At 38.8% G+C, this 14,772-nt stretch overlaps 2 protein-coding genes across 4 annotated transcripts in view; one reads left to right on the top strand and one right to left on the bottom strand.

Annotated features, from left to right (window-relative positions):
* WASHC4 (WASH complex subunit 4) overlaps positions 1-10,769 on the top strand; it is a 53,549-nt gene extending 42,780 nt beyond the window's left edge. The window contains exons 34-35 of the transcript XR_004981867.2: positions 8,775-8,998; positions 10,639-10,769. The gene's annotated coding sequence lies outside the window, so the exon portion shown is untranslated. The remainder of the gene's footprint in view (positions 1-8,774; positions 8,999-10,638) is intronic.
* Positions 1-14,772, bottom strand: part of APPL2 (adaptor protein, phosphotyrosine interacting with PH domain and leucine zipper 2) — a 33,713-nt gene that overhangs the window by 3,896 nt on the left and 15,045 nt on the right. Inside the window, exons 3-17 of one of the 3 annotated variants that reach the window (XM_036401481.1) lie at positions 14,462-14,521; positions 13,900-13,971; positions 11,960-12,047; positions 9,814-9,855; positions 9,641-9,699; positions 8,529-8,675; positions 6,332-6,414; positions 3,634-3,792; positions 2,444-2,632; positions 2,084-2,126; positions 1,951-2,007; positions 1,751-1,839; positions 1,159-1,311; positions 983-1,035; positions 13-187 (exon numbers count right to left, since the gene is read on the bottom strand). In XM_036401481.1, coding sequence (XP_036257374.1) covers positions 13-187; positions 983-1,035; positions 1,159-1,311; positions 1,751-1,839; positions 1,951-2,007; positions 2,084-2,126; positions 2,444-2,632; positions 3,634-3,792; positions 6,332-6,414; positions 8,529-8,675; positions 9,641-9,699; positions 9,814-9,855; positions 11,960-12,047; positions 13,900-13,971; positions 14,462-14,521 — 1,469 coding nt within the window. Of the gene's footprint in view, positions 1-12; positions 188-982; positions 1,036-1,158; positions 1,312-1,750; positions 1,840-1,888; positions 2,008-2,083; positions 2,127-2,443; positions 2,633-3,633; positions 3,793-6,331; positions 6,415-8,528; positions 8,676-9,640; positions 9,700-9,813; positions 9,856-11,959; positions 12,048-13,138; positions 13,259-13,899; positions 13,972-14,461; positions 14,522-14,772 lie in introns of those variants that run through there. The other 2 variants (XM_036401482.2, XM_036401483.2) reach the window with 2 other exon arrangements.

Here is a 14,772-nt window from a genome sequence, read left to right as displayed (position 1 = left end):
CTTTTACAATACCTCAGGTTCTTGCTGGTGACCATGAGGTGGGATTCAGTCATGCGGAAGATGTTGTGAATGGCCCGAGCAGCCAGCACTTGTCTCATGGCTTCATAAATCACCTCGCACGTCTCATCGGACTGAACAGCCATGGACCCTAAAAACCGAACCACGAACATCTGCTGCAGCAGGGAATCTGCAAGAGAAAAGCCACAACTTCCTTCACTATGCTATTTCAATTTTCCAGTAGCTCAAAGTATCAATGGAATTCTTTTATTCACTTTAGAAATTCAACAGTAAGCCTGTGGTTGGTGGCCATCATGAATGGTGGCTTTCTGCCATGAGTCACACAGTGCCCTGACCCAGTTTCAAACTGTGTGAACAGGCAGCAGTATGGAGATGGGGAAGGAAGTTACTGCAGTTGCCTGGAAGTTTTAAAAGTGTGACTGGTCCTTTATGCTTCATTTGATCAGCTAGTAAAATTCCCTTGCCTATTTTGCTATTGGGTGCACATAAACTGTGATGAATTTATGACTGGGCATAAGCCTTGGCTTCCATTAAGCCTCGTACATTCTTCCCTGTCTTCTATGTCCTTCTGACCTTCCATGCAGCTGGGCACAGTGAGGTTTTCACCAAATCCTTCCTTGATCCTTGACTGTCACTAGAAGATTTAATGACAACTAAGCACCCATTATGCAGCAAAGCCATCACACTTGATCAGGCTCCCTTTATGGCTGGTGGTGAGCAAGGGAAAGCAGGGTGAACGTTCAGAGCCGTAGGTACTGCTTTGGTTCTGACAGCACTTTTCTGACAGGGCCGTGGGTTCCAGGCACAGAGGAGAACAGTCAGGGCCACGCCCTACACGAGCTAGTACAGGAAGGCCACTTTACTATGGATCTGTTACTTCTGCTCCACGATGTCAGGTGCTTTTCTTAAGAGACACTGGGTAGCTAAAATCATGACTGATTTTATCTGATGAAGAAGCACTGACCTTCCTCCTCATCTTTGCTGCTGTCTTCAGATTCCCCAAATGGGTTTGCACGTCTGTGAAATAAGAATTAAAACTTGAATTACAGATTCTGGTCAACCCTACTAACAGATGCTGCAATACTTCATCTTGCCTGAAATCACACTGTTACAGTGATGGATCACTGTCTCTGGCCATACCTGCCACCTCTGTTCTGGTCCAGAAATTCCATAGCAGGCAGTACGATATCAAATTGAATTGGTGTTCCAGGAGCAATGAGTTGTGTGCAATCTTGAATGCCAGCTGATCCACTGGGAATTACTTCGTCATTTTCCATATTCTTTACAGTCTGGCTGAAGTGCAAATGTAAAGAAAAAAAAATTATGTTTCTATCCCTCAGTGACATCCTACCTTTGCTCTGGAAGAGAGATAAGATTATTCAAAAATCCAAAGTGGGACTGAACCACTCTGCAGATATGTAAGGTATTTTCCTATTTACCTGTTACTGAGGACTCCAATAAAATCCTTTTTTTAATCTAGCATTATTTAGGACAAAAATAAACACTGGTATATTAAACCTGAATACAGATCAACTCCGAGCGTGGGCTGACTTTCAGAAATAGGTGGCCATGTGTCTCCGTGCCCTGTCCATATCACAGCTGCATTACCAGCAGAGACCGGGACTTGTGTCTACACTTCTCAGTGACGACCCCAACATCTTCTTAAGACTCCTCAGCCCCAGGATCAATACAACTGCACATGGTTCCTGCTCCACACAAGGGAGAATATTACCTGGGGTGCTGAACTTTGTGTTTTTTTCCCAAGCTGGTAATGGGAGTCACTGCTTGCAGGGCTGTCTGATTTAATTTTATTGCAGCTGCCTATGAAAACAAGACAGAACTGTTTTTTTAGACATGTAGATTACCTTACCATGTTGAATAATGGGAGAGCAAGTTGAAGGAATGGATTGAAAGATGAAAACAAGCTCCCACCTCTGGATTATCAGTGAGATAGATCTGTCTGGAGATGTTGTTGATGGCACATATCCACTGGAAGGGAAAATGAAATTGAAGTCTTCAAGCTTAGTTATATGCAAGAATAATAACATTAAGAAAATATTTTTACCTCCTCGTATTCTTTCTTGCTTTCTGCTTGAAGAGTTATACCCCTAAAATATAAACACAGTGTATAAGTGCTAACAGTGGACACCAGGACTGTTTGACTGCAGTGCTTACAGTAATATACCAAGCTTCAGATCTATTAACTGCCAAAGGAACAAGAATCGTGAATAAGCTGCAGCTAAAAGACACCACATGTTTCATTCAGGCACTTGTGGGGGAGGATTGGAAGGAATATGCTTTTAATTTGGAAACATCCTTCTGGAAACCCAGAAAAGCTTACTACTACACCAAGCAAGTTTTACAGGAAAGAGCATCTGAAGGGGTAGGTGTGACTGGCTGTCCTCAAACAAAATCTTTCTCATACGCTTTGCCTGTAGGAGTAGTGATCTGAAAGCAGTATCTTCTGTCTTCACAGTCCACAGCCATAACAGAGCAGTTATCCAGGTCCTGAATCAATCCTCCAGCTACTGCTCCCCTTGGCTGACACATCAAGTTGCCACCTTGAGTGAAGAAATAGAGTCTTTCCCAAGTTGTAGTCACCAGACCTGTTTTACTGATGAGAAGATGCAGTGATAAAGACTCATTACTGTTTAGAAGTAACAGGTATGAAACTGCAAACACATCCTGATACTAATCAGAACTTCATGTTCACCTGGGCATTTTTTTTAATGGTTTCTTTTAAGAAGAAAAAGCAGCACCTGTTCCTAGCAGAAACGAATCCATAATGAAAACTGAAAAATTAAGTTAATTCCAAACATCCAAGTTAAAAATCGTATCTTCTAGCTAAGGAATAAAAGAGTATTGAGTAACTGACATGAAATACTGTGAGCAGTTTTAGCACAAAGAATCATAATATAAAAAAGTATCTACTGCAGTACTATCTGAGAGTCCCTCTCTTGCTTAGCTATAGAGTCCTATTATAGTGTAATCCAGCTTTTGGACTACCGAGAGAAATTATTAGATGTATACTCACAAAGAAAAAAATTACTAGATAAAATAATAAACTGATATTTAATCACAGAAATAGGGTTATTATATGCCACCAATATACCTCACTTCTGTGGAAGTTTATGGAAAATTTTATATGTAAAATCTGCAGAGGTAATTCTACATATGATACACATTCAAAGTTACAAACTTGCATTGACCATAAACCTTTTATTTATGTAAAAAAGGTCATTTATGAAAACACATGTTAACTACAAAGTACAGCTGTTTTTGTAAACCCCATGTCTCCTTTAAGATCTGGGAACAATGTGAACCCAGTCTCATCAGCTTCTAATTTTTAGCCACTTGAATACAGGAAATTTTTCCTGTAGGTACATTCAATCAGAAGCAAAATTCTCTTTTCAGAAAAACAGTCTCAAATGTCCCTAATTTGGTTAAAGCTTCAAAAATACATTACCAAAGATGACAGAGGTACTCAGAGACTGAAAAGTAGAGCTACCAAAGTGATTTAGGACCCTCAAACATCAATACCTGATGAGTCCTTATGATCCTCCCCCAAAAAAAGTAGCCACTAAACAAATCAACAGATAACAAGAATCTTCTTACTTTCTAAGATTAAGGTAGCCAGCCTTCTGGATGAGATTTCTATTGATTGCAGGTGAAATTACATCAGAATCTGGGGTGTAAACAGATTCATTAACTGCAATTAAGTCCTGCTGGGATATTCTCATTTTTTCAGCTTCGGCATCCAGCTCTCCTTGTATGCTGGAAAAAAACCACCAACAACACAAAAAGAAACCCAAGCCATCATTAGCCATTTATCCCAGGATACAGGTAACATCTATAAGCCAAAATGAACAAAAATACCATCTGAGATTACCTTGGAGGGTAGTGCAAAGATGAAATTTATTTTTCAAATAGACTTTATGGGAAATACTGTTCTGTGATACTAAAATGAGCATGTGAGAAATGTTGAGATGTGTTGAGAAAAAAGAGTAAAGTTTATTTTTTGAGAGACAGCTTCTAAAAGTAATGCTTCTATGAATTTACACTGCTAAACACATACAGACATTGCCCTACTATAACAGCATAGTTCAAAGCAGGCTGTACTAGAGGATCTCTTGACTTTCTCAGAACTGTCTAATGCCTCCAAGGCTGTAACACACAGGAATTCCTGCCTTGACACCACCTATTAACTGGTAATGGATTTTAATGAATTCAGAACAATGCAGTAAAAAGACCTATAGCTCAAGTCTCCCTTTAATTCTTTGTTTATAATACTGTGTTCTGCTTTGGTGTGATGCAGAAAACATCAGATCTGAATTAAATTAGACCATATTTTGCAAACTAATGCCTTTTCACTCCATCACTGAATGTCAGAATAACAATTATTTAAAGTCCATTTTTAAATACAATGGAACTATGCTGTCAGTTTTTACTTCAGTGTTATTTCAATCAATCTTTTGATCTGTCATTTGTGTTGCACCACAAAATGCTTTTGACAAAACGTCCCTGGCACCTTAATGGTTTCTGAGGCTATATTCCTCTTTCTAAGATGTGCTGCTCCCATCTCCAAGGCAGGAAGAAAAGTGCTGACAATTCTGAAGTTATATGCATTTGTGGCAATTAGGCCAAAGGGTCACTGAGAATGCGTTAGTGTAGGTATCTCCTGTGTTTTTACACCATTAACAATATTCACTGTATAAATGAAAATGCTTTTAAATACCACTGAAATTCTGTAGCTGCACAATGGGTCACATCAGCTTGTTGTTCCAAAAGAACAAATATGACAAATAAAAAGCTTTTAGCTTGACTAGCAAGCAGATCTGACTCACTGAGGCCTTGTGATTCCCAGCACTAAGGAAGGAGAAGAGTGGGCAGCACAATTTTCTGTGGCTGTGCAAACTGAAGTCATGAAACTCCGTCCTGTGTCAGTAATTCTGTGCTGCACAGTGCCATTCAGAATTTTACAAGCTTCTCTTTTGGTTTTTCCACAGACATCACACTCCTTTACTAGTTAAGATTTGAGTTGTACTTTCAAGCTTTACTGTGTGACAGACTCTAAACACAAAAACCAGACTCAGGAAAATAACTGAGCGGCCTATTATTGTTTCCATTTACTACTGTACACTGTCCAGCACTCAAATTCATCTGACTGTGGAAAACAAGGGCTTATTCTATGGTGAGGATCCAAGAGCAAGATCCTCCCTGCGCCTGTAAGACAGAAGTAAGATGCCCTACACTTTTTAAACAAAACTCACAATTTCAATGGCATTTAAAATCTGTCCTCCAGTCAGTACAAATGTTGTGTAGAGGGATTTATTTCACAACTGAGTGTGAAAAGATGTATAATTATAGAAGTACAAAAAGTAAAGAATCATTTAGTGAAATAATCCACTGTACAGAGCACTTGTTTGTAGCATGGTTCTCAAATTAACAGATATGCATTATTTAAAGTACCACCAGAATGAGAATAAATAATGATTTGGCTACAGCTTGGTATGAAAGGAATGAAGGATTAAAGTCAAGGACTTAGTTGGGACGATATTATCTTTATGGTCCATTCCAACCCCTTAACATTTTATCATTCCATGAAGAATATTCTCTCTATTACAATTACATTTCAAGTGTAAAGTTTACATTTACAGGGACTTAATTATAAATAAACTCTTCACTACAAGTACAAGATGTGGAGGGAGGTGTAAGAAAGATGATCACAAAAGTAGGAGTACAAAAGCAGTTTACTGAAATTTAAAACTTAGTCAAAGTAGGTTGAACTCACTGGACTAATACAGCCTACATTGGATGCAATGAATATGTTCCCTATGGTAAGGAGTTTTGTTTGCCTTGTGTAGCTACACCATCAAACACTTTAGGTCCTAAATTTCAGAGGTTAATGGGTTACTGTTGCTGTATTACTACAGAATACCCAGGAAATATAAATACCTATAATTCAGAGAGCACTTTAAGTTATTTTATTAATACTGTTAACCTGTTTCAAGCCCAAATTCCATGCTTTTCTGTTCATGAAGAGACACAGGGATGTAAGAAAGCATGTCAATACTTTACAGTATATAGTTTCTGACTATACTATAAAAATACTCTCTTCAGTGTACAGACAGGATTTTCTTTTCCATGTACAAACATTTCCTTTCTACCCGTTACTTAACAAAATATGCCCAACAATGCCATGTAAGCATAGAAGGAATCTCATTAGAAAGAAAAAGAGGCACTCTCTCATATGTGCTGAAGGTTAGAGCGCTATGACTCGGACTCCAATGGAATGACAAAAGCACTAGGTTACCTCTGAACCATGTCTGAAACAGATGACAAAAAGCTGTCCATCCTCTTGGAAAACATCTCTGCTCCTTTCTTAAAGAAGGTGATCTGAAAAATACCAAGAAAAAGGGCACTGAAGGTTCTCTTGGCTTTGGCAGACAAGGAGCAGATTGTGGGAGTGTTAACAGTGCTCCCATTATGACTGAACTTCTGGCAGGTGATCAAACACATGGGCAAAACAGCTGCATTGCCTTTCTTGCTACTTCCCACTTTTGCAACTCTACACCCTTTCACACACAGGTAAGCTGCTGGCTGCTGACAAGTACATTTCCAAAGAACTTGCTAAATGACTCAAATAAGGGAACAGGTAGCTTCTCCCACACTAGCACTGGGCAAGGCTGGGGCTCGTGGTGTTAGGAACTGCTGTGTGCAATGCCACCCTATCGAAGGGTAATCATCCATTAGATTTTGCAGTCCAACCTGAACTACTAACTCCACGATGAAAGTTTTCAAAGTGCTGTAATAAAGTCAGTCAGGAAAGTGTAGCTGTACTTGCAGAAGCCTCCAGGGCAATTGGTTTTATCAACTACAGTTTTACTATTGGTTTTGTTCTACTGAAGGAGCTAAAAAAAAAGCTACTAGGGCCAAAGTGCACATGATGTTACAGAAGATTAATTCTATTAGCTGGTATTGCTCAGCAGGCACACAATAAAGCAAAGCACTTGGTGTAGACTTGACCTTGTATTATCAATCATCATTAGAGCCTACTGGCAACTGCATGAAACATGGATACAGATAGGATGTGTGTGCAATTAATTAGGATAAACAAAAATCAGTGATCTACTCTGGGAAGAGATGTAAAAGCAAATTCTTGGATGTTAAGCAATTTATTAGCTATTTCATCCACTTTATCTTGTGATTTCACCTTGGGACCTAGGATTCCCAAGATTCAGATTTCTGCAACCATGTTATAGACCACAGCCTCCCTTTACAAAGGGGAGAAAGAATGGCCTCCTAAAGAATGATTTACCTATTCTATTTCTGAAGCCTGCTTCAAGAGGAAAGAGCTCTAAAATCCACTGATGATAAATGCTGATGCCAGTTTTCAGTCAAAATGAACCCTCTATTAGCCACTGCTTCTTCCAAAATTTCCATTTCACCTACTCATTTGTTGGAAATGTGAAACTGGAGACACATGTTTGAGTAATTAATTAAGAAAATACATATTTGTACTGAAAGGCAGATCACAAAATTTAAGCATCAACTGGCTTCTGGTTATTCAGTCATTCCCATGACAACCCGAGACTTCCCTGTATAAAGCACTGAGATAAAGCAGTTTTGCCAGATGAAATATGGGGAAAGTTCTGTTTGGTTTCCAGTAAAGGAAATCAATGCAGTTCTTTCACTTAGGATAATTACCACAGAGAAGCGGTGTGAACTCCTGTGGTGGGGAAAGTGACTGAATCCTCATTCACTACCTATTTTAAATGAGGCACATGGGCTGCAAAAGACAGGATGATGTAGATAATGATGAGCTACACTACAATGTCAAACAGAGCACCACATCCATTTTTCCTCTTTTCATAGCCCAGTTCTCATTTTCCAAACACTTTCTTTCATCAAAATCAAAGACCCTTAAAATGGGTGATAATGAGAATCAAGTGCTGTGATAATACTGGTTTGTTGATCCCCCTGATATTCTGGAGGGTCAGACTGTCAGAGTTGAGAAATGCTCTATCAAATTGCTGTTAAAATAAAAATTAGAAAAAGGATTTGCCACTCTTATGCTCAATCCTCTCTACTATTCTGTCCTTCCAGCTCTCCAGAGCATGCTCTGTTCCTCATCATGCACACTCCTCATTAGTATGCTGAACATTATGTGCCAGGAAGGGAACTGCTACATAGGAGAGTTTGTGCAGACTGAGTAAACAGTGGAAGTAAATGCTACTGCCTTTAGCTCAGCTGTGAAAAAACGAACCCTAGGCTGATTTTGCATAGAAGAATATTGGATTTTCTTTTCATTAGTGTCTTTCCTGAATATCTAAACATTCAAATATCTGCCACAAACAAAATCTGTTGTTAGAATCTAGGCAAGCTGAATGCAAATTGTTTCCGCACCACTCTTGTTATAATTTGTCAGGTCTCAAAATAAATCCAGAACTACAATGTTTTACCTTTCCCAGGAACATGTCTAAGTGATACAGACACTTTGCTGTCAATACCTGTCCTCGTGTATATCCTAGCATAGGTTCCATCATAGCCACTCTCTTCCTGTACTGCAGAGCATTCAGGGCACAGTAATATTGCAAGGATGAAAGATGCTGCTTTCTTCTTGCATTTGCCACTTCTTTTGCTACTTCCGCCTTAAGCTGAACAAAAAATGATAAAGAGGTTGACAAAGTGTTACTGTGTATATGGATATATTTACTGATCATCTTCAAGTTATTTTTAAATCACTGTCTTTACAGAACTTCTCCATGTTAAAATGAAGGATGAGAAACAAAGAAAGCAAATCAAAACCTCAAAGCAAGTACTTCAAGCCTTTATCTGTCATGAAACTAAAGCATGTGGGGAGCCCCTGTGACTACAAACTACATAACTACCGCCACTAAAAATCTGGATCAGATCTCTGTGCAAGAAATTTATTTGCAGCTGAGATCACAAAACAAGTCTGCAAGTGCAGAATTCAGAGGTAAGTAATTCACAGTATGCTATATCACACTGTGATCTGTAAGGCATTTCCTTTCAAGAACCATCCTGTAGAACAGATTCACTCTCAGGACAGGGCCAGCCATACACCTTTTGACAAAGGGACATATTTCAGAATAGCGGTTCAGTGGGCAAAGAAGGAGTAATGTAGAACAGTCCTACCAGAGAGTTATGTGCACTGTTAAGTGGAATGACAGGCCATACAGAGTAATTAAACAGGAAGGTACATGCAAAGAAATGCAATGCTTTAGGACCAGCAGACACAAGGCTTCATGGCAGTTCACAATGAATTGTGCTCAGTGATACTGCATCACCACCTCAGCTGTACAACTCTAGGCCTATAGAAAGCTATTTATAGTCACTTGGATTGCCTCTATCTGAAAAGCTCCCATGGATCGGAAGGGCTCTAGTTGAGCACAATATTTCACCACTTGCCTAACTTGGAGAAAACAGGTGTAAGTGCTGAGTTGATGTTTAAAAGCTTTGTGTCTGCTTGGAAACAAAATCACAAGTATTCTTGAGCTACTGTGAATTTAAGCAATGAACTCTCTGAAGTTCACAATGAACAAGGATGCAGACAGAATGGCTGATGAAAACATTTTATTTTCCCTTTCACATTTGTTACCTTTTCATTTTCTTTCCTTTTCGGTAACCTGCTATATTTTGCCATGGACACGTCATGTTCTGTAGACAAGGAATATTATTTTTTTTAGAAATGTGATGTGTATGTGTACAGATTCAACATGTCTTCTTTGCTCTAGCAGCTGCACATGAGTAGGAAAAAAACAGGACACATACCATTGCTAGCAAGGCCAAAGAGATCCTTCAGTGTGCTTACTTCTGGAAAAGAGAAATGAAATATTCAAAGTAAAACCAGCTGCGAACACTTTGTTCAACTGAGACCATTTATGCCATATTTACTGCCCAAGTCACTCCAGCCCTTCCACAGCAGAGATGTATACATTGTGCCTCTCTTGAAAATGCTAAACCAGATCAGCTGCTAGAGAAATGAATAATTAAGGGTGGAGTAAGTTTATTTTATTGAGCAAGTTGTCACTCCAAGAAAGAGGCCTTATCTGCCAGTGTCTTTTGTCCAAAGAAGCACCATTTCAGTACGTTTATTCTGACTATAGGCCCACCACTATCACGCAAGATCAGCAGTTCTGAACAACCTGACAGTGCTTATGCGATACTGAGAAATTTAAGACCTACAGATGTATGAACTAAAGCCTTTTTCCTGTACATGAATCTCCCTCAGTGTGGAACATTTTTGCTAAGCTGCTCTGCGAAAGTAAATCTGTATCCAACACACCTGACTGCTGGTGTGATGCCTGCATTACAAATACTGTCCATGAGATTCTTATACAGGTAGAGAGAAGACAGACTGAACAGGCAATGTAACTTCACAAGTGTCAGGCACAAGCTACTCTTAGTATCCTCACCAACATATGCTGCAACTGGCAAAAACTCTCTCAAAAAGCTACAAAGAAAGCACATTTACAAGAACACACATTATGCAACTGTGAAAATACCAAGGGGAAATTGTAGGATGTCATCATGGTCTCTGACCTTTATTTTTAACATCCTATTCATTAATCCGTTTCACTCCACCTTTTTTCCCAGAATGCTTCATTATGACTCAGATGAAGAAAAGACAGAAGATTTCTCCACTTGTAACTAACTTGTATTTAGGGGTTTCTACAATATTCAATATAGATGTAACAAGATGAAGAATAAAAACAATAACACAGTCATTCTTCCTTGCTTCCTTGTTTAATCCCTCTAAGAAATTCCAATGCGGTCAGGTCTCTACTAAAAATGCTGTTCTACAGACTGCATCACAAAAAGTGGATAGAATTTAAAAAAAAATTGACATCCAAGGAAGTTGAAGAAACTTTTGGTTTTTGTCATGCAGCAGCTGAAGCTGTGGTTGCAGGCTTCATATGTGTTTTCATATCTTTTTTAATGAACAAGAGAGAAGAATCCGTAAATATGGAAAAAAAATTACTATCTCTGAAAGTATGAAAGAGGTGAGGAAGTGTTTATCCCATCAACATCTTCCCATCCAAATTCTCCTTTATATTTGACAGTATATGATAAACAACGTATTGTTAACATAGACACCTAGATGTTCTCACAATTTCCAATCAGATCCTATAAGGAACTTAAATCAGTCAATGTTGTGCTGTAGTCATTTTATCTCACACCAAAATGATGTCTACAAGAAGGACATAAGTGGGACTGCAAAAGTGAAATGAGCAGTAGCTTTAAGGACAGAAAGACTGACCCAAAGACCGACATGCTGCTGCAAAAAGTCACATTTCTGTTACATAAGTAAGTAAGACTGTCCCTGACCTTGAATATGAGTTTTTTTTCTTCTTTAATTACATAAAATGTTTGTGTTACTGCCTTGCTGTTTAAGTAATGAAATCCCAAATTTGTGAAATCAGGTAACTTGCGTGGAACTACCCTTGCATGGCAAGAATTTAAAGAGGACTGATTCCTTAAAAAGGAGGGAATATACTATTCTCTGAAGTTAAAACAACATTCTTGCTTGTGCTTGTCAAACAGCCCCAAACTTCTGAAGTGGAATAAATACTGTTTGCAAGCCCAATTCACTGCTAAATTTCCCTTCTCGCAATTACAACATCAGTGACTTCAGTGAAATTACACTAGTATAAAAACACAGTGACCCAACAAAGAACAAAGCTGTGTATTTTTAAACTTGCACCATATGGTACATAAAATGTTACGTGGTGAACTTGAACTGGTTTTGTCTGAGTAAAAGCATGCACCTGCCAATGAAATTCTGTAACAGGAAAAAAAACCTCAAACTTTTCTGTGAGTCAAAAAACAAATTAATACATGGCATTATGTCTCAGTTTGTGATGAAATAAACAAGAAGGAGCATATAAGGGAAATTGAAACTTAGAATAAAATTTACCTGTGAGATCTTTTTCTCGAAATTGTATTATTGGGAGAACCATTGTATCTGCAAGCTGTTTTGCCAGGTCAGAATGAAGAATATTGAGCTGAAACAGAGAATTGTTCTGAGACACAATGTACATAAAAAACCCAAACCACAGAGAACATCAAAATACACCAGCCATTTGTGTCCAGTGGATATAATGTACTTCAATGCTTGAAATACAACTTCTCATGGTATCTAAGACAGATGGGGATGCTCTCCCTAAATGCTTCATTCCTGCCTGGTATTTCCCAAGGATCCAAGAACTTCTCAGTTCCCACATAATGGATTAGGGCAATTCACTTGACCATTAATTCTAATGCTTAACCCAACAGGATTTAAACTCTAATTATCCTTTATTCACCTGTTTTAGTTAAGTCTCAATGCCATGGAGTTACAGTTCCACCACCACAACTACAGTGTCTTTCCATGAACAAGGACTAACAAGGACACAATCACGACAGGGGGCAACTGCAATGAAAGATCGCATTCAAGTATTTTACCTTCATAGCAGTTCCCCATTGCTGTTTTTGTGTTTCTAAACTTCAGCAAACAACTGTTTTAAAGCACCCATGTGGCACCATTTAGGATGAAGGCAAGCAAGGCTCTCATGTCAACACTGGCCTGCTAAGAATATGAGATGGGAGCAGGTAGGACAGCTATCAATCACACTGCTGGAGCACCAGGAGGGTACCGCACGTTGCGGTGACATCCTGCTTGTTTGCTCAGTGTCCTGGATACCTCCAGGCAGCCTCATGCAGGTAAGGATGAACTGAGGATCTCCCATGAGACAATACAATTCAATGCTGATAGAACAGACAACTAAAACAGGCACAAGGGGAAGCTAACACACAGAAAAGGAGGCCAAGGAATGGAACAAGTTCTCATGAGGGAAAATGTGACTGACAGAACTGAGCAGCAACTTTCAGCTTTCTGCCCCCAAATGGCACCATTCTCTTGAACCTGGGAAGGAGAAACTTCTTGTTTTTAACTATTTGGAGGCACATAAGCAATTCCAAGACTTGTGATAACAAATGCTCCTTTCAAGCATCCTGAGAACACACATGCAACAAGAAAAGCCTAAAAAAAATAAACCTTTGGGATTCCTCTCAATACATCCCCAGTTATTCATGGGCTCTAAAATTTTTAACTTACTTTTTGTCCCACAAACTTCTCTCCTCTCCCAAACAGCAGACCTCAGTACAGCCTTTTGCCTTCTTAATCAAAGTTGGAAGTAGACCAACAAGAACAGACTTTTCTGATGGCACAGCACTGCTCACAGCAGAGAGAGTGATTTGACGAAACCTAAGCAAGAAGGACCTAGATACCAAAGCAAGAAGGACCTAGATACCAAGACCATATTGAAATGTTACATGGGCAGGTCTAACAAAAGCATTTACGAACACTTCCAGTACTTAACAGAAACCTCCATGGCATGGGAGTATTCACTGCACACAGATTCACTGTCTTCACCTCACAGTACTGCAGCCTTCCCCAGACATCTTTGGATTCTGCATGATTTCATAGCAACTAAACTGCAACTTTACCAATTCACAGCTGCCCTGCATCCATACCTAGCAAGTTTTGGTTCAAACTGCAGTGTTTAAAGCTTAGAAATGTGTCATTTTAATATGGAATTATATAAAAGATTGCCCTAACCTATATGGCACATCCTGTTTTAGTCTCTCTTTAAGTTCCCCTAGGAAATTCAGCCTTGCTCTGAGGATAGAATATGGGAAGAAGCCACAGAAACAGCTCTAACCATTATGGAAGGGTAGTATCAAACGTCTTTATCCAAAATTAAACTACTCTAAATCTAGCCTTCAGTGGGAAGGCTCTGAATCAAAAGGAGAGACCCAAAGAAAAACCACTAATATTCTGTATTGTATAAAGAGAATATTAGCAATTCAAATTACCTCATCCACAACTTTTGAAAAATAATGGAGGGTAGCTATCACTTCTTCATCTCCTTTACCTAAGGCAAAATGCTGGAAATAGAAAAACACATTTGGTCCATAACTTAATAAAGATGAATATAAAATACAACACTTGTTTTACTGCAAATCTAATGAATATTTCTACAAAATGCAACAAATACTAAAAATAAATGTAAAAACAGAAGCTCATTAATATACATCATTTTACCCTGCTCTTCTTGTGTTAAATGAATGAATTTTGGACAACACTTAATTCTTATTATACCCATTTTAAACTCATAGAACTGGAACAAACTGACTTGTATCTTCATAAATTTATTAACTTGGATTTTGTACCTTTTTGGGTTTTTTCTAATCCAGTTCTTTTCTTAAGATTCTCAGAAACAACCCAACTCCCTTGAACATCCTGGGGAAATTCACAACTGCCTTCACATGATACCAAGTAAAGCAAATGCCCTGAGCGCTTCCAGAAAACACAGTTTACAGACTTCCTCACAAGTGCTGAGGCAGAAAAGAAATCAAAGTCATGTGCTGAACATACCTGCTTTTCATAGGCAAGGAGCTGCTTCGAAAGCTGTTGTGTGGCAAGACACATTTCATTCTACAAACAAAAACGACATGTTAATAGAAATAATGAAAGGTCCCCAGTGCTGTTGTTACCACTACTTTGTTAGGAGTTTCTTGACTGAATCTAAACTACTTACACCATCATTCAGCTGTGTGCGAACAGCTAGTCCCAAAATACCTGCACAGATGTCCTGCTTTCAGTTAGGATAGAGTTAATTTCTTGTCAGCAGCAGTTACAGTGCTGTGTTTCGGATTCAGATTAAGAATAGTGCAGAAAACACACTT

Source organism: Molothrus ater, chromosome 5 (assembly GCF_012460135.2).
Source record: "Molothrus ater isolate BHLD 08-10-18 breed brown headed cowbird chromosome 5, BPBGC_Mater_1.1, whole genome shotgun sequence".
Taxonomy (NCBI): Eukaryota; Metazoa; Chordata; class Aves; order Passeriformes; family Icteridae; genus Molothrus; species Molothrus ater.
Note: the sequence above shows the minus strand (reverse complement) of the source record. Positions and strands in the feature narration are given on the sequence as shown.